The 19,629-nt window shown below is 41.5% G+C and overlaps 1 protein-coding gene across 1 annotated transcript; it reads right to left on the reverse strand.

Moving 5' to 3' along the window:
- Positions 1–9,677: 9,677 nt before the first annotated feature.
- LOC102797540 (protein Tob1-like) lies at positions 9,678–13,511 on the reverse strand. The gene is made up of 2 exons (XM_006791599.3): positions 13,234–13,511; positions 9,678–11,952 (listed from the first exon to the last, which is right to left on the reverse strand). The coding sequence occupies exon 2, from the start codon at positions 11,722–11,724 to the stop codon at positions 10,705–10,707; it is 1,020 nt and encodes a 339-aa protein (XP_006791662.1). The 5' UTR covers positions 11,725–11,952; positions 13,234–13,511; the 3' UTR covers positions 9,678–10,704.
- Positions 13,512–19,629: the final 6,118 nt, after the last annotated feature.

Below are 19,629 nucleotides of genomic sequence, written 5' to 3' on the forward strand. Positions count from 1 at the left end.
TGTCTGTGAACAGAGCAAATTTTCCGTCTCCACTAGAGCCAGAGTACCTGCTTTTTTCTAGTTTACTTTTTGCTACGCGTCCGCGTCTTTTTCTGCTTGTCTGTTTGATTGGTGATGTTAGCCCGGTATAATCATGTGTTTACTTGTTGCAGTTGCTCAGTGGGCATATTTCTACAAACCGTGATCCACGCAGCTGACTCAGACAGACACCAGTGCATGCTGGGCTTAGTCCAGTGTGTGTGTGCTGTCCTGTGTGAGACAGACACAGAGAGAATGGGTGGATAGGCGAGACAGAGAGACATCAAATGATGGTCCCTCCCTTCCCCCTCCTAATTTTCCATCAAACCTTGCTTCAGCACTAATGTTCTTATGCAACGCCACCCACCGAGGGCCCATCAACACCTCTCCCTCACACACACCGAGACACACACACACATGTTATGAAGTGGGCCTACACATAAAGAGTACCCTCTAGCATCTTTGTTCTGTGTGGGAGAGAAGTGACATCATTTAGTCCACCTGTGTTGCTTGACCAAAACAAGCCGCGCAGCATTTATGCGGTGTGGCTTGCTTCAGGGTTGGGTAATCTATTGTTTGCTAATAAGACTTGGATTTCCATACCGGCTAAAGCTCAGGCAGATTTGACTGGTTAATGCAAGAGTTGGGGGAAGAGAAAGTCGGGGAGAGAGTTCAGTCAGCTGATTATTGTGCAGCTAGAGTGGAAATAAAGATTTAGATACTTAGATATATACATTTGTATTGATTTTTCGTGAAGATGAACATAAAACTTTTAATTTTCACCCCAGGGGCCTGGAGTTTCATGCCAATTATTGGTAAGAAACCGTGAACACAGCAATTCATTGGAGGAGAGGGCTTGCAGTAAAATACCTCGGAAATAGGGTAAGAAGCATATGTTTATCCAGGTTTCATGCGGATCTTAATTGCAGAGAGAATATGAATTTGTAGTCACCCACACAGAGCGATTAATTTAGCCATTATTTCAGATATGCCCTGTGCCCAAAATGGATTCCAGAGTAAATGACTCCTCTCTATTTGTTTGTGTTATACACCGTTTTATCGTGTGACAAATGATGAAGCCCCGGTAAATAGCCTTGGATGATACCTGACAGTTTGTATTAGTTTAATAAGCCTGCATGTCTTACACAACATTACACAGTGCAGTTAATTTCAGATGCCGATTAAAGGACTGGGAACAATATTTCTAAAGCAATTAAATAAGCTGATCTCTGTTTTCTTTTTTAATTTAATATCACAACTTCAACTTTTTGTCTTTTAGCCACCAGTTAAACACTGAAACAACATGACAACAATTTCTAACTCTGATTTCTGAGGAACTTTACTGAACTGCTGAAAAAATATACCTTGAACGTGCACTATGAAAAACATCTGGCCTTTTTGTGTTGACTGTCACGTCTATTTTATTTATCGCCTATAGAGTGCTTTAGAGACAGAATCATGTAAATTCCAGGTATAAAAAAAAGGAAAGAAAGGGGAAATCACAGTGATTTAGTGATCATTAAAATATGTACAGAATATGCAAACTGATGATGATTCATCTCCTAAACCATGACACACTGTTATACCCCAAATAAACTTTATAGATTAAAACTATAGACCCTGTGCATGAGAAAATGCTAACTTCCTGGTTTGAGACCGGATGTGGGGTTGTACATTTCCGGTAGCTTTACTTTGCGGTCAATCGCTACTGCGAAGATATACTCCAAAATCATGTCCAAAACTCTAAAACGCAAAGATGGCGTTAAGTTACAAAGAGCAGAATGTGGGAACACTCACCACTGTTGTGTCATAAAAAATCTAATGATCAATTTTGACGTTTAAAGAGTTTAAATCGATCAGTTGTTTACATCACTCAACACAAGCAGAACTGCATTACTGCATGCAGAAGACACATCGTCCACATTCAGAAGCACATCTCTGTATAGTGACTGGTCTTATGATTTAAACAGGCAAATGTTCAGCATTCAAACTACAGGTGAAGAATAGTCAAACCAGATGTTTCCCGTTATGTCGATATCAGCTAGTCAAGTACACACCTACACAGCATGTTAACAACCCCTGAAAAAAGCCACACAAGAAATGAATGATTGCTGATAAGGGTTTCTATACATTAGTATTTACGAAGGGTATGTTGTGACTTACCTTCAAAATTACAGCGGTCCCTCCCTATAACATGGTTCACCTTTCACCTCGCTGTTTCGCGGATTTTTTAGTGCAAGTTTGCATGCTTATTTTTACGTCACATTGTGTCCTGCGTCCTGATCGCTGCAGACGATCTCCTCCGTGACGTCTCTCCTGTACAGTACAGAATCGCTGCATCGATCCTAGCAGTGTGACTCTGAAGTGCGGTACTGTATGTCCACAATGTCCACAAAACGTTTTGCACCGTCAAAAAATAAAATTGGCTACTTGATTTCACCCATCGCTGGTTATTTTTAGAACATAACACCCGCGCTAAACGAGGGACAGCTGAGAGATATAACATTTGAATCCCTTTTCTCTTTTGCTCTGAGGCGCGGGGAAAAATATCAACAAGTCAATGAACATCATTTACAGATATATTGGGTAAATGCCCAAGACATCTATAGAAATGTAAATCACCGCTTAATTCATTCATTTGCTTAACTTGTTTTGGACCATAAACAAGGCGCGAATAGGACACCGGAAACAAAGCTCCCCACAGGAGTTTCCGCACCGGAAGTAGCATATGCTAACGTGCACATAGTCTATTGGTATCGATATTGGCAATACTGGCCCTGCATTAACTTGGTATTGAGTTTGCAATATCACATTGCACTAATAGTCCTACATTCACAGGCTCTTCATATGGTCCAGTTTTACGCGTTACAAAGTCTGTAATGTGACTTTGTCTTGATGAACTTTTAACTCAGAATGATAAATAAAATAGATGAAGCATTTATTTTATCTACTTATAAACTAACTTCTCAATTTAAGTCATTTAAATAATAGGTAGGATCTAATCCCATATTACAAAGTAAATGCAAATTACAAAGTAGCAAAGTTTTCTCAGACTGGTATAAAGTATAACAAGCATATTTGGACTCAAGCAGGTGTTCACACCTGTTTTCTGATGTGTACACTTTTTTTTTGGATTATTTCAACATCTTGTGACTTTACCATCAACAGTGCAAAAGGAAGTAGGTCTAGTGCAGGAAACTCAAGTCTGCCTTCATTTCAGCAATACTGGGCTGTTGGTTAACAGGTGTGTGGTACATTCCTCAGACCATTGCCCAATCTGAGCAATACCGCAGACACCACTGGGGGAGGTGATACCACATCTAAAATACTAATAATAATTAAAATATTAATAATGATAATAATAAAACGGATAACAATGTCTTTTCAATGGTGGTAAACTTTGAAACTAGCTGCTGTGAAAAGCCAGTATACAGTTTGGACATATGTGAGTCAATAGCACTATGATGGAGAGCTGGTCCAGTAACAAACCTTCTGCAACTCAGAAAGCACAGAAAGCATGGGAAAGCACACCCTCGGGAAAATCACAAGTGCAGTAATATCTGAGGAATGTTTCCAGCTCCTTGTTGAATCTGTGCCACGAAGTTCAGAAGGAAAAACATGGTTCAACCCAGTACTAGCAAGGTGTTCCTAATAAAATGGCCAACGATTGTATATGTGTAACTGAATGAGAAATACTCTCGACCTGTACTACATGTACACCACATTTTATTTACTATTGCCTCACAGTTCCCACTTGTGGCTACAGTGTCCACTCCTGACAAAAATGTAAATATTCCTGTTATAAATGGCTAAAATGAGACTCAGTTTGACTCATTTAATCCACCATCTTTTCTTGCTATTCTCTTTTTGCATTTTTTAAATTTATTGGACTGCAGACGTTTGTCTGAGAAAGTGACGCAGGGAAGTTTGTGTTCGGGCCTGCACGTGAGTGTCCCTGGCAGCCGTATTAGAAGGATGGTTGAAATTCCTTAGCCGTGAGTCAGTCAGCGTTGATCCAGCTGTGGAGGCATTTCTTGGTGATGCCCGAACAGGTTCCCATAGTAATGGTGATCTCAGCTCGCGCCATCTCTTTGTAAACAACTGACAAAACCTTCCCCTTAGAAACCACTCGTTTACAAATGGCAGACACACGGACTGATTGCTGGTTTAATGGTCTTGAAATACGTTTTGAAACCCTCGCAGCCCTAAACACGATTTTGGTTTTAGTGGAAGCCCTTCTCGAAGGCATAAAACTGACATAGAAGGGTCCATTCACAATTACTGCTCTCTGCCACTGCCAGCAAATGCTACAGAGATGTCTTTTTCCTCTGCGTGTTTTGACTTTCTGTCCCACTGATCCACATGGGTGTAATCCCAGACTCTCACATGAGGACAGGCAGGAGAGGGGAAAAAGGTTTCCTTTGAGAACTTGAGCCTACATTAAAGCTGTTGACAAAAACACTCTACTGCTGCACAAACATACGAAGGTAAGGGAACAAAGTGTGCATCTCATGACTTGAAGTCAAAAGCTGGCCAGCTGTTTCTTTTATTAATATGTGCAAATATTATTCATGAAAGTCTTCAAAGCACGAGTCAGATAAATCCAGCCTGACTTTAAGCAGACAGCAGAGCTGTTTAGAGCGCTATATTTTCTCAGCAGTGGAAAAGACACTATAGGTAGAGCGGATTAAACACACTTTGTATGAATGCAGAAATGAATGTGAGACATCACCAGACATGCAGTGTATTTATAAAGATCAAAAATGCTTGGGGCATGAGGAACAACATCACGGGAATATTGTGGAAAAGACTTTCATCTCTATAGCTGACCTTTTTGGTAGCTCTCTATTCTTCACATCTAAAGAAGGTGTGTGTTTCTTTCGAATTTCTCTGGGTTGTTGTCATGCTTTGTTGCTACGAGTGTGATTTTCCTCTCCATCTCCCTTCCTTCCCTGCATGCCTTAGCATCTCTCCTGGCTACAAATCATCCTCTTCTGAGCCTCGGGCCTTGTAGAGACAGCAGAAGATTCCTTTGCTCCTCCCTCTCTGCGTCTTTCACTCCAGCACACAGACACACACACCAGGAAGTGACGGATAGCTGGTGTCCACCAGCCCCCCATACTCCCTTTTCATCACCATCACCACAAATTGCACCACAGCGATTAATCAGGTCGATGTTGAGTTGTGTTGCTTCGACACTGCAAAGCTGCCAAATTTCTAAAATCATCTTTTGGAGAGTTTAACCTGATAGCAGAAGTTTGTCTGGGGCAGGCGAGGACCTGTTGACCTTACAAGTTGTTTACATGGTATGCGGGTAACTTAGTAACTTTGCAAGCGAGAGTTCTGTTCCAAATTTTACTTCCAAAATATCGGTGTGACCCGTTGGCAGGTACGGGAGTGTTGTGATAAACTACCAGGGAAACTGAAGTACGTCACCCGGAGAGGTGTGGAGAGGGAGGAGAGGCCGAGGCAGAGGACTGTGGTTTGTTTATGCTCTCCTTTTGCAGATAAGAGCAGTTGCAGTTTAAACGGCTGGGTGTGTGCTGAGGAGATCTGCAGCGTACAACACAAACCGGACAGCCCACTATGCATCAGAAAGTCTAAATATAGCTCACAGTGTGTGTGTATGTGGCAGCGTGTGCACAATGTATCTGTCACTCATGATGCCAGATGCAATGGAAACAGCTCATGCAATTCCTAAAAAGGCATGTATACTATATACAGTACATTAACCACGCTAAAACTGTGGCTGTTTGAAATAGCTAAAGGGCGTCTGTGCAGTGTGTTAGTGTAGCACAAGAATACTTTAGAAAAAAAAATGTAAACTGCTTTTGTCTGCCCACTAAAAACAGCCCAAATGTCTTTGAAGGCAACTGTGCTTCCAATACTTAGACGTCACCTGCTAAATGACTCAACAAATGTCCCTTTCTCTGTACTAAAATGAATTTGATTTCAGTTTTATTCATATCACAACACAGTAGTTGCCTCAAGGTGCTTTTTAATGAAATGTAAAGACCCGCACCTATAGTAATACAAAGAAAAGCCCCACAATCAAACAAACCCCTCTGAGCAAGCACTTGGTGACAGTGGGAAGGAAAAACTCTCTTTTAACAGGAAGAAACCTCTTGCAGAATCACGTTTTGAGAAGTGGCCACCAGCCAAGACCGGTTTGGAGTGAGGTGGGGAAACCAGGCCAAAAACAAACTAGAGCCAGAGATTAATAATGACTAATGAATTAGATGCAGAGTGGTGTAAAAACACAAAGTGATTGCCGTTCTTCAGGGTCAGTAGAGATCAGAGAGGTAGAGGTGGCGTCTGTCTCCAGAATCTAAACTAGGAGCTGGTTGTGCCTCCCTTTGTAATTTTAAATATCCGGAGAACCACAAGTAAGCCAGCAGTTGGAGAGAAAAGTGCTCCACTGGGGTAAAATGAGGTCTTTCAGATAAGATGAGGCCTGATTACTCAAGACCTTGTGTGCGAGGGGAAGGATTTTAAATTTCATTCTAGATTTGAACGTGAAGATATAAAAGAAGAATAACATTGCATACTTTTTTCTCACCTCTAAAACATTTTATTTCATTTTAAACTTAGCAACTGCTCGGTGAAGACAAAAATAACATCGTGCATTCTTCTGGTTACATTCTTCTATGTCGGGCTGATATGCTTTGTTTTCCTGAGATACAGATAAGGCGTAGTGAAGAGATGTTCAGGGGGGAAAGCGCAATTCCTTCCAGCTTATCATTGCTCAATCAGCTTTAGCATGCTTCCAGAAATAGATGGGGAGAGGAGTTGGACTGAAAAGCCATTAACTGCTCCCCCACATCACCGTCTCGTGGAGGGGACCACAAGCTGGGCTGAACTCCACCTGTTTTTATGACAAGCAGGCGGGGGGTTCTGAGAGGTGAGCTTGGCACTGGGTTTGAATCAATAGCGGTGCTGGCAACATTTCACTGTCGCACTGCTTCCTGCACATAGCTCGTCTCTCTCTTTGTGTCTCTGTTATATTCTGATCCCAGTCTCACTCTCATTTGAATTTTCCCTTGGTTGGTAAAATATATTACACTCCCTCACGCTGTCTTTGGTCGGTCCTCCCTTCTGTTCTCCACCATCCTTGAGTTTAGCTTGTAGATCAGGTTAAGAACAACAAAATATCTGATGTTGCTTTACAAAACTTAAATTTAAGTAAGCGAACTGAAGAGTTCGGATGTAAAAGCCGTCAATAAAAGCAAAGCAACGCAAAAATCTCATACGAGCTTCAAATATCCCTAAATCCCACAGTGAACCTCTTCCAAAACAAGAATTTTTGGCAAATAAAACTCCAAATGGCACCTTTTGTCGGCAAAAGCCAAAGCACCACTAATCAGAAGACACAACTCACATCATGTGACGTTCAACCAGGTCAGCTTGGATTTATCAGTTTGCTCAGACTGCTATTGTAATGCTGTTTGCCAGCTTCGTATCTTAACTTACTTGACGTGACAACAGGTTTTATAGTTACTGATACACTGAAGTACATTGATCACAGTGTATAGTGTACTTATTATTTTTTTTGTCAGTTTATCATTTATTTTTTGTGTTGTCACTTAGCAATGAACTACGATGTCATCTTGTGGATTTTGCTCAACAGCTTTTTCGGTGTTTCGCTTTAATTTCTGCTCTAATGACTTCCAGTGTTAACAGTTGCATCTTTTGTGGTAGAGGCATGGACTGCAAAAGAATATCCAATTTGTTAAAAGCCAATAAATTAATTTAAGTTACATTTACAGTTAACATAACATAGGAGCCTGATTAAAAGAAAAACAACGCTTATTAAAAACAAAACGCGTCAGATGGACTTAGACTTTTCTGTCTGAGCTCTTCAATCAAATGAATCCATTTACAACTTGTAATCAAATGATAAGTAAGAAGCAACAAATGTGCATCATGAAAGTCTAGGAAGTATGTTTGTCTTAGAAGGAATGACTTTGACATTGATTTTTAGAATCAAATGTGAGAAATAATTTAATCTAGAGCTGTAACATTGGTCAGTTCAGTGGTCCATCTATTTACTGACAACGGCCAATCGTGTGCATGATAAACTGACGGCCTTTGTGCATGTCAGCATTCATGATATGATTACTAGTAATCATTAACAAACTAAACATCACTTGATAGAGTGATGAGTGATAGTGTGTATTTATGATTGCATCTATTTGCAGAAATAGCGAACCTAATTTAAACAAGTAGCAGAAAATAACTACTAACTGGCATTAGCGCACCTTTCCCTTTCATTCCAGCTACTGGACATCTCTGATCTCAACCACACACATTACAGTGACTCATGCTTTGTATACCATGACAAATCCTGGATAAAGATGGAGCTGATATCACTAACGCCTCCTTTCTGCCTCTGTTGCAGGAGCTCAGACTCCCAGCCCCCACCCCAGTATTTTTGAGAATGACCCAACACTTCTGCACAAACACCGTGTCACGTACCAAGATAAACACACTCCCACCAGAGCCTGTATCAGCGGCCGAGATAAACCAACATACACGCTGAACTTTGCACTGCCTATCAAGCCCCGAGTGTATCAGGGGACATGCAGACAGACAAGCAATGATGAGGTAGCCCCAGAGGGACAGAGATATGCCAGCAGGGTCGGTGCTGGCATGATACAGTTCAGCAACCTCTCATCAGAACAAACAGCAGTGACACAGCTCTCAGTAATGGCAACCCAGGCACTGGTCCTTAAATCTGATGCATTTTTTAGTTCTAGACATCAGGGGTTTTTTTCTATAATTACACGTCCATCGTTGTAAATATTCTAATTTATGTGGGGGTATCATCCGATTGCCTTTCCTAGTTTGACATTACCAAACTAAATTCAAATTCAAAACTGTAATGAGCTGAAAATCCAAAGACTTGAGTTACCTTATATTTTTTAGTGGTTTCTGGGCTTCAGTCCACTTGATCTGTCTTAATATGTCTATTTACATAAAATGTTTTTGCCCTGCACCAAAAGCACCCATTAACAGCCCACATCCTTGGAGACACTGGGTAAAACGTAAATAACAAACATATCTTTCACTCGGTTTTTCAGTTTACACAGTTAAAGTGATGACTGATGTCTGCCTCATCACACTGATTATGCAGTTCTGCTTTTTCACTTGAACCACAAAATATGCCACATCATTTCTCTAATCTACAAGTGGGCATTTTCATCGTATCCAAGGTTCTTCTGCCTTCTATCCACGCTGTGCAGAGTACACCTCAGAATCCAGTTGACTGGTTTATCTTGCCTCAACTTAAATGTGAGCCTAAGCTTAGGTTCAGGAGGTTATCAGGGTAGACAGAGTCACACTCGCATTAAACGTGTGTGCAATGGCACTTAGCCCAAGCCTGCAAGGCGTGAAAAAAGAAAAAAGTGCCAAGAGTTAGCAGTGTTGCTTGTGTACTAGCATATCTGCATTACAGGCAGAGGAAATAAAACAATGTTTTGAAATGTCATGTGTAAGAGCAACTTTGTTCCTGAAACTATGTTGTAGACACGAAACCTGCAATTTCTAACTTAAAAGCACTATTCATGCTCGCTAATGACACGGCTACGCACCAGTGACTTCAGTGCACTCGCCTTCACCAACTGAACCACAAAGAGCAATGACAAAGTGAACCAGGGCAATTATTTTCAAGCTTTTTAATACAAACTTAATAAACCATCAGTCTTTCTTAACATGTAAGACACTGACTCTGAATACTTTGTTATACCGTTTGTTTTTATCAAGTATTGCACAATGTAGGTACAAAATTAATATACGATTACATTTTGTCCATGATATAGCAAAAATCTTTTAAACTCTTAACAGAAAATACAACTCTCATGTATTTTTTTTGAAAAAAAAAAAAAGAAAGAAAGCAAATATTCTTATATCCCACCACTACGGAATATTCTGTACACAATCTTTAGGATAGTCAATTTTTTTACATTTTTTTTTTAAATGATAAATTCATTTTTTATTTCAATAAAAAAGAAAACACATAGTTGCTGCAGCCATCACAGATCACTGGAGTAGTAAAAAGATATAAATGCAATACCATGTCGTAGAAACAATAGATACTCTGATATTTTACAAACTCTGTACTAAATTAAATTATACAATTAGAAAAAGACCAGGAAATCCCACTTATTTATGCCAATCTCTTGAAAAAAAAAACAAAACAAAAAATAATTGGCGATGTCCAGTTATGTTTAAATACTGAAAAGAGGCCATGACTTGTGTTGTTTTTTTCTCTTTTTTGTCTTTTCATATATATATATATATATATATATAATTTTTTTTTTTTTTTTTTTTTAAACAGTCACATAAAAAAATATTTTGTGCTTGGTTGGCAAAAGAAATAACAATGATGCATGTTGAAGTTTAGGTAACCAAGCTTGGACATTTTGTACTACAAGCTTCATTAAGGAAAAGAAAAAGGTATAACTCAAGGGGGCAAAATAATTCACCCTCGGGCTCATGCTCTTAGACTCGTAACAAAGATCTTACAGGTGACAAGTCACTTTTTCCTTTTATACTTGACATTCTGTTCTTGTTTACTTTTTTTTTTTATTTCTGTTTTGAAATGTGCATTTGTGTTTGTTTCCCCCATCACATTATCTCTGGTCGTTTCTGTATGAAGTAGTAGCTTAAGTAGTACCTTCACGTGTACTAGTTGGCCATTACTGGCTGGAATTGCTGGTTAGAATACTGCATGTTGCTCAAGCTGAAATTCAAGCCATCCATAAGCGACTTGTCATTAAGGCCACCGTAGGCCGCAAACATATCAAAGGCATTGCTGTACTGCAGCGGGCTGAGGCTGAGCGAGCTGTCGCTGGGGAAAAGAGCACTCTGGCTGCCCTGGCCCTGCAGGCTGGGGAACACAAATTCCTTGGCATTGGGGGAGAGTGCCGAGGGCTTCTGGTGCTGCTGCTGCGGCGCGCCAAGGCCTAACCCGTACAGAGAGTGCATGGAGGTGGAGATGGCTTTCTGTTTCAGGAGACTGTTCACATTCAGGCCCAGGTTGGTGGGAGAGGTACGTGCCACCTTGTTCCCAGCACCACTGCCGCCATTGTTGCGTCCACTGCTCTTCATCTTAGTGGAGCCAAACTTGGTGGCAGCAAAGGTGGCTGTTGTGAAGGTTAAAGGCTGCGTGGAGCGGGGCATAAAGGTGGGGCTTACTGCTGCCGAGTGGCCAAAAGGTGGGGAGGGCGAGCTGGAACCCGGGGAGGCGCCATTCACAGGCTCGTTGATGGGCATGAAGACCTGCGCGTCTGGATTGAAACTGTTCTTGATCTCCTTGTCCAAATCAAGTCCCACATTGCTACTTCCACTTTCGTTGCTGTCGTCGACGTACAACACTTTGACAGGCCCCTTCTCCCCAATCTGGTAGGACACCTCATAGGGGTCAATCCACACACTGAGGTCCTGGGGAAGGTTGTTGCGGACATCTTCAATGTCCAGCCCACTCTCTTTGGCTGCCTTCTCCACCACGGGGTCAACCTTCTCCCCAACGTGGATGCATCTGAATCCTGAACCTTTGTATGGCTTGTCCGGGTACCAGTGTCCTTCATATTTCTGCTTCAGCTGCCGCTCCAGCTCCTCGCCAAAAATGTTGACTCGCCGCCTGGGCAGCTTGTTATACAGGTATGAGATGATGAAGTTGAGGGCTACTTGGATTTCAAGCTGCATAGCTAACTGCTGAAGTTTACCCAATGCAACAAGATTATTTGTGTCTGACCTTGAACGTGTCCACTGGGTCTGCTTTGTTTATCCGTGTTTGGCAGCACAGCTGCTCTCTCCAGTCGGGATGGCAAAAGTAACCAGAACTCGGATGAAACAGGTTGGGGGAAAAAAATCAAAATCAGAAGTGCTGGTTTTGTGTAAGTGGTGTCCTTCCACAGGGTGTGATATTTTTTCCTGCAAGAATTAAAAGTGGGGGAGGGACAAAACACATGTATAAGTACATGAAAATATATTTGGAATGATCATGCAGTATGGCTACACAGCTAAAACGAAGGGAGGAGGGTGCTTTAATTATTAAGCATTTGTTTTTAAAGCAGGTATGTTGTACTGTGACCATTTGAGCTCATAAATATGTAGGCTGTAAGCCATAAAATGGCCAACCAAAGCAGGATCTTAAAGGTAAAATAAACCAGAAAAGAGGAATATACAGAATATATTCTAATAATATAAATATATTCATATAAATAAACAGAAGAGGCACTAAAGCTGGGCTATACTGTTGTCAACCCTGCATCTAAATGTCAAGAAGTAGGCATCGTGCACATTAACCTCACACTAGGACTGAGAATCCTATTACATAATAGGCTTCTAGATATCCTCCTTACAGCAGGAGACAGGAAAACTACTGCGGGGTTACCGCATTTCATTATCCAAAAGGGTAAGCTTGACTTAGTGACTGCTTTGTAGATAATACCTAATGGTGGATAAGTTGGCAAAGAAACGATCCGGTTGGATTTCAGGCTTATAACCGTGCTACTGGGTTGGTATGGTATGCATATGGCACGGATTAGTCGAAGCAGTGTCGCTGAACAACCTGTCTGCGCCCATGTTTTGCAATTTTTGCGAAAGGATTTAGCCATTAAACATTTACTGAAACGAAGGCTGGATGCAGGCAGCACAGAAATAGCCCTCTTCTACCGAGAAGAGCTAGACAGAGAAGGTTTATAGGGAGTCAGCCTGTAGAGGCTGCTGAAATGCCCCAGAGTGGATTATTTTATTTCTCAGAGGGGGAAGCTAGCCCACACTGAAAAAAAAAAACCCCAAAAATCTGCAGTGTCTACACCTCACTAATAAAGATTGGTCGCAGTTGTAGCTACAGGTCTTGGCTGGTGTTACAGTAAGAAAGGCATAATATTGCAGAAACTGCAGCGCACAGGAACAGACTGTACTGACACCACTAGAAAAAGGCGATACAATAAAAAAATAATAATAACAGGCTGCAGTGAAAATTCAACACCACATTTTCGATGTCTATGTGGAGGTATCGCTATGTGCTTACATAAGAATAGAGAAAAAAGGAGCACACACAGCCTATATACACCCCTCCCTAACTTCGTGAACTGACGCAGCAGATCAGCTTATAGTTAAGTATGAATAGAGCTACAGTACGAGTAAGAGAAATAATAAAGACAGCGACACACACATTAGCAGAAACAAGAGAGCTGGAGTACTTACTTTTTTGTAAAAAATAAAGATTCTCAGTAGTTCTTAAGTACCGTTAGTTAGTGCAAATAGGAAAAAAAAAGTATAAATACTTTCTTCACATATAATAAATTATCAGCGTTACAAAAAAGTCTTCCAGTACACGTAGATTTTTGGAGGATTGGCGTTTACGGTTTTTTTAAGGTTATTTTTCGGTTTTTTGTTTTTTAGCTCTCCTCTTTCAGCAGGCTTGTAGAGTAGCTCCCTCCTTTCTCGGGAGTTTCGCAACTTCGTCCTCTTCTGATACGACGTCGCTCGTATTTATAGCTTTCCTCCGCCATGGGCACGAGGTAGGCGGTGATGCGGTTCCAGAGGTCAAAACAATGCAAGCGCCTGTGATTGGTCCGCGGCGGGCGTCCCGTCCTCTTCGTGACGCCCGAGGCGAGCACTGATTGGCTGATCGGCGCTGTCAAACTCGGACAAACGGTCCTGTGAGACGAGAGAGACGCCTGTGATGAGGAGTTTGCGTCAGAGATAGCCTAGGTCTGTGCTGACAGCAAAAGGCAAAAGTCCTAATTAATGTTATTCACTAGCAGTATTATGTAAAGAGATCGAGTTGACTTGAAACAAACATAAAGGTGAAACTGTGGCACTTCCGGGAAGTAAATATTTTATAATAACCCACCCAGCAGGTTTTAATCGTCGCAATCAGATAATATTTAAGACTAACAGCTCTATGCCATGCTGACACCAGAAAAAGGGGCCTTAAAATAATTTGCGCCTGCATTTCGTCACAGAATAGTCACAAAGACCCCCCCCCCCCTTTTTTTTTTTTTTTTTACCTGCCACGAAAAGCTGCAGGATCTGTGATAAATGTATAACGCCTGAGAGGAGATTCCCCACAGCGGAACGATACAGCTGGCAAGCAGTGTGGGTTGTGCTGCATGCTATCTAGAAAACACAAGCGCTGATTGGTCTAAAATGGGGCAGGAACCATACTGTGAATGGTGTACCCGTATCCAAGGTGCTGATGTAGGCTGCGCACGTCATCGCTCGGCTGAACGCACGCTGTTGCCTAATTTAAAGTGAACCCGCACACACACAGGTATCTGCTCAAGAAAGGAAGAGTCGCTGGGGCTTTAAAAGCCTTTAAAACCACAATAAGGAAAACGTGCTTTCTCCTCATGATTAATGGTGTTATGTGAAACGGAAATAAAGGCGTTATCCTGATTCATTTACTTTGCTGACAACTTTGAGGTCGTATAGATAGATAGATAGGTCGCCTTATTTACCATGGCAGCAGTGCTTTTTATTTTTTTTAAAAAAGTCTGACAGAGTGGACATTCTTATGTTTCCCAAGCGGAGTCATGTGCTTGATGTGAGCTGTAAATGCGAGCAAACAGGGCTCCTGTGGAAAGTGCTTTAGGGAACAAGACATGACAGATGAGGCAGGGGTGGCTGAAATAGAGGGGGGATTATACGATTTGACATTGCCCAGCAGATTCAGATTCACCATCTATCTTAAAGTGGAAGTGGGCGGGTGAGTGAGTGGACTGCCAGCCAGCAGCACTGTGTTTTGCAGCAAGCCTTGTGGGCTGTTTTCACTGTAAAGATCTCGGTGTCACATGTCCTCCAGAATCACTTCCATATAGCCATTCTGCTGGGGCTCCTTTTTATGGTATGGTGTTTATATTGTGTATGGCTCCTGTGCTTTTTCCCCCACTAATGTGTACACAATTTGTGCCCTTGTGATGTTTGAAATGGCAATAAAAGACATCAGCTGACAGAGCAAGGTCAGCAGCTATAATCAGGCACATTAAGACTGCTATATTGTCTTAGAGCGTAATCCTCTAATCATTGGAGTCCAGTGTATCTGCCACTCACTGCTGCTTCTGTCACATGAAGATTTCTAGTTCTCCCCTGAAAATAGTGTCCAGTCTAACTTTGTGCCACGGAAATGAGAATATAGGCAGTTACGTGAGTAATTTAGCAAACGCTGCAGCTCAGTTGCCTTGTTGTATGGAAATCCAGCTCATCAGGGCTTAAGCTGACCTTCCTGTGGAACTTTGCAACAAGAAAGGAGAAAGGGGTATTTTAAAGTTTACTAACCCATTTCTCAGCAAACTGAAGGGCATCTTTTAAGTATTTACAACAAGGTCTTAACCTAGCACTCCTCTAGCACCAGAAGACAACACGGTGTTGCCCATCCTTCACTGCTGTCCTTTAACAAAAAAACACAAGCCCCTGGTGTGAAGTGACTACATACCATAATAATCCACTTCTGCTTTCCTCTGAATGGTTTGTTCAAAGTAATAAGCGATAAGAAATGGGAAAAAAGACAGTCCAATAATGTGCAATAATGTAAAAGGCATTATCCTCTTAGCAACGAGGAACTTAAGGGCTGTGATTAAATAACCATTTGCTTTGTGTTTATTTAAGGTCTACTTTTATAGAGCAGTGACACAAACAAACAGACACACAAGTGGAGGAGGATTTCTCACACACTGCTGCTTCCCTGTCTGCCTTCCTTTCCTTTTATCCCTCTTTCTATCCACCCCCCCCCCACACACACACACACACACACACACCACCACCACCACCACCACCACCCCCACCCCCTCCCAACAACCACCATCACCCTCCCTCTTTCCAGCTCAGACGGAGAGTCTTTGACGTCACAGGCTGTCATTACTTAACACAAGTCTGCAGAGCGCCCTGTGCTCCTCGTAATAGACAGATGCTTTGCTCTCCCCTTTGAAGAGCAAATGAGGCAGTGGGTGAGACATGCAACGGAGGAGACGGCGAGGAATACAGTCGGTGTACGCTCAGGCGCTGCGATCGAGACTTGTAGTGTATTTTGTCTTTGTGCCAAAATGGAGAAAACAGAAGCTGAGATAGTCGCCAAAATTATCATCTTAGAGGAAAGAAGTCCCCACTGAAAGAAGAGCTTATATTCTCTCAAGAGCCTTTGACAATAAACATTTAGCAGGATATAATCATACTTGTGTTTCCCTTGATGCAAGTTATTGTTAACTAACTAACTAACCGTATATGCTAATTAACAACCCATCACATGAAAATCAAAAGGCTGTGGTGGATGATCATGATCAGAGCCCTCTATCCTGTTGGGGGCTACCTTTTCCTGGACAGCAATGCCCCGTCCAGAAGCTACAGGGAAGCAACAAATATTTTAACAGGGCCAAAGTTATGAGAATCACATGCTATGGCCTTCACAGTCATTAGAACTCTAACATCAACATTAGATTTTGCATCACCGTGTCATGCAGCTTTTCTGAAGGACTCATGGAGCCACACAGGAACTGAACAACTCATTAAGACAATTCATCTTGGTTTTTCCTTTAATTCTTCCTACTGTAAAACTGTAGCTATTGACTGAAAAACTGTCAAATTGCAGTTAAATATTTAATTCAATTTCAGTGTTATCTATATAGCACCAAATCACAATAGCAGACACCTAAAGGTCCTTTATATTTTAAGGTAGATACAATACAATTTTACAGAGAAAACAACAACAGTCAAACAACTGCCTATGAGCAAACACTTGGCAACAATGGGAAGGAAAAACTCCCTTTTAACAGGAAGAAACTGTTGGTAGAGCCAGGCTCAGCGAGGGGCAGCTATGTCTCTTATATGTCTGGTAAGATGATAGAACACAATAAGTACATCCACATTAAACAGGACAAGCTAAAGCTACACTTTTCATTCATTCGACATATTTAATCTACATAAATATAAATCTCACTGAGATCTGTTTCTGAGTGTTTACATCAGCGTTTCATGGCAGTATCAGCCAGTCTCTGTGGCAGCCTTTCAGCTGTGGCTGTCCATTAAACATCATGCATCAGTGGCTCGACTATGAGTCACGCTGTGTGCATACGCACTGAGGATTTACACGGCACGGTATGTGTAAATACAGAGGTTGTGTTATGAGTTGTCACGACATCGACGTAAACGCTTTTCTCTCCCGCACAGCCGCCTTTAAAATCCACAGAGGCTGTTACATAATTCATCCAGGAGCGGACCGCTGGGACGACATCAATAGATCTATGTGCCATCTGCATAGATGGGGGGGGTGTTAAAAAAAGCATCTTAATACAGCCAACTGTAAGCTCTGTAAAACGGCAGAAAAAAGAAAATAAAAGATACATATTTATCTGAACTGTTATGTATATATTTTATGTTTTTATAGTTGAAGTTTGCTGTCGCTTCTCTGTTTCTGTTTTCGTGCTGAACAGCTGCTTCACATTCATTTCTTTTACTTTGACCTTGTAGCGCTGCTCAGAAAAAAGAACGTGCTTCAGCTTTAACTTGGACTAAATAGAAAACACACATTCACACACGCGCGCACACACACACACATACACACACACACACACACACACACACACACACAAACGAGCAGGTGAACCACCCCAGACTGATATTTCCCAGGAATGGTTCCTCGTGTGAGGGCTTTTTAAAGCTAACTATCCTCACCCTCTATTTCTATTGATTTTGGCTGATTTACAAGGGGGAAAAAGGGAAGGAGGAAGATAATCAATCAATGCGATAGCTCTGTGTCAACTCAACAGAACATGCATGCTGGGTCTCTTTGCACATAAATTCCCTCATATGATCAAGTGACACCCCGTTTGCCTCGTGGAGAATCAATTTAGTAATGAGACATGGATGGCTAATGGAAGATATGAAAAAAAAAGTGCAGAGGAAATTCTGATTCATTTATACAGTGACAAAGTTCATCACTTTTTGTGGTAGATTATGTTGCTAGTTAATATATATTATTACTTTTCTGCACTCTTCTCTCTCACTAATCATCCATTTGGATGGCAACACAGTTGCTCACAGTGTGCACAGGATCTGAAAGGAGGGGTGGAAGGTCCCCTGTGTGGTCTTGTACATACTCCACATGAGTCAAACAGCAGGAAGTGGATGCGCTCCAAGTTGGCAATCTAAATAGTAAACAAATAGAGCTGGGTAGACGCTCTGCAGCTTGTTAATTTAAAAAGAGAACAATGCGTTATCAATAATTTACAGTGGCTCGATGCCACAGCTTGGCAAAAAGTGCAAATGTGTAGCCGACAGGATGACAGACACAGCCTGCAGATCCTAAATTTGTAATATTTCTAAAATCAACGAATGATTTTACTGAGTTGTTAAATTCTCTGCACATGTTCTTCTTCAACGACAAGCCTGGATTAGATATAAGGACACTATCTTTTATATTTTAATATATTTATTTTTAATGATTCTGTTTGCTTTTCATAACAAGCATAAGTTATTCTAAACGTTCATCTTGTGACTGTTATTCTGTTAATGTTGTCACATCTTTTTTGTGTTAACACCAGGGACCTTCCTGCATTCGCGGTTCTAAGTGATAATGGGAAAATCTTTTCCTCGCCTTCCATCATTCCGCCTGTAATATTTTTATTACATTTTAATAGATCTAGTTTGGGATTCATTTTGGGAGATACTGCAGTGTGTCAGAGCACTCTTTAGTGTAGCCCTGATTGGAGTTAATGTGCCTGCACAGTAAGCAGACTGTAAAAACAATGCATGAAAAATCACAAACCAGACTAACATCTACCCCCTATCTACCTTTTGGTCTAAAAACTGTCTGGCATGTTTGGACTTTTCAGTCCTTCAGTTCGGACAGGGGCTCATTTGCATTGACATTATTATTATATTTGTGGCCCCATGTGTCGCTGACCACCTCCAAATGTCCCTTCAGGAATGCGGTGGCAAAGCCTCTCCGAGTACGTTCGCACTTGTATATAGAGCTGTTATTTCCGATTGGGTTACTCAAGACGCATTTTAGTGCTCAGCGTGACTCTTGGGGTGTTGGGGAATAAATAGCGTCTAGGGTTAAAGGAGCGTGGAGGTGTGAGAGAGGAAAGAAAAGGGGAAATAGGGAGGTATAAAGGACAGCTGGGAGGATATGAAGAAAGATGCATAAAAGAGGAGACGGTTATGACCGTGTGGAGGAAGGATGAGTGTCACAGAAAGTGAGCAAGAAAAATGAGAGGACAGATAAGTTCAGAAAGCGGATACGCGAATAAGAGAACAAGAATGAATGGATGAAAGCCATTTAAAAGCTTCAGCTCCATTTTATTTTCAAAAACTCAAGTCATCAGCATTGAGGCCTCCGCAGACAATCCTGTAAGCCTATTCAAGATAGTTTCAAGGCAGCGGCTGCAGACTCTGATGCACTTATCATAATTCCTATTAGAGCTGACCCTCCGTGACACGCCGCGCAATTAGGATTCATGGAGAGAAATTAAAAGTAAACAGCAGGAGCTGTCTCTGCAGACGTGGGCCTGATAGATGAGAGGAAAGATAGAGGCAGACAACAGAGGAAGAGGAATGAGGATGAATGAAAAACTGAGAGGGAATAACAATCCCACTGTTGTC

This window comes from Neolamprologus brichardi, chromosome 4 (assembly GCF_056152115.1).
Source record: "Neolamprologus brichardi isolate AB-2024 chromosome 4, ASM5615211v1, whole genome shotgun sequence".
Classification (NCBI taxonomy): Eukaryota; Metazoa; Chordata; class Actinopteri; order Cichliformes; family Cichlidae; genus Neolamprologus; species Neolamprologus brichardi.

Bases quoted from the DNA above. Each gene is read 5' to 3' on its own strand.
- LOC102797540 (XM_006791599.3), bottom strand. From the start codon at position 11,724: ATGCAGCTTGAAATCCAAGTAGCCCTCAACTTCATCATCTCATACCTG.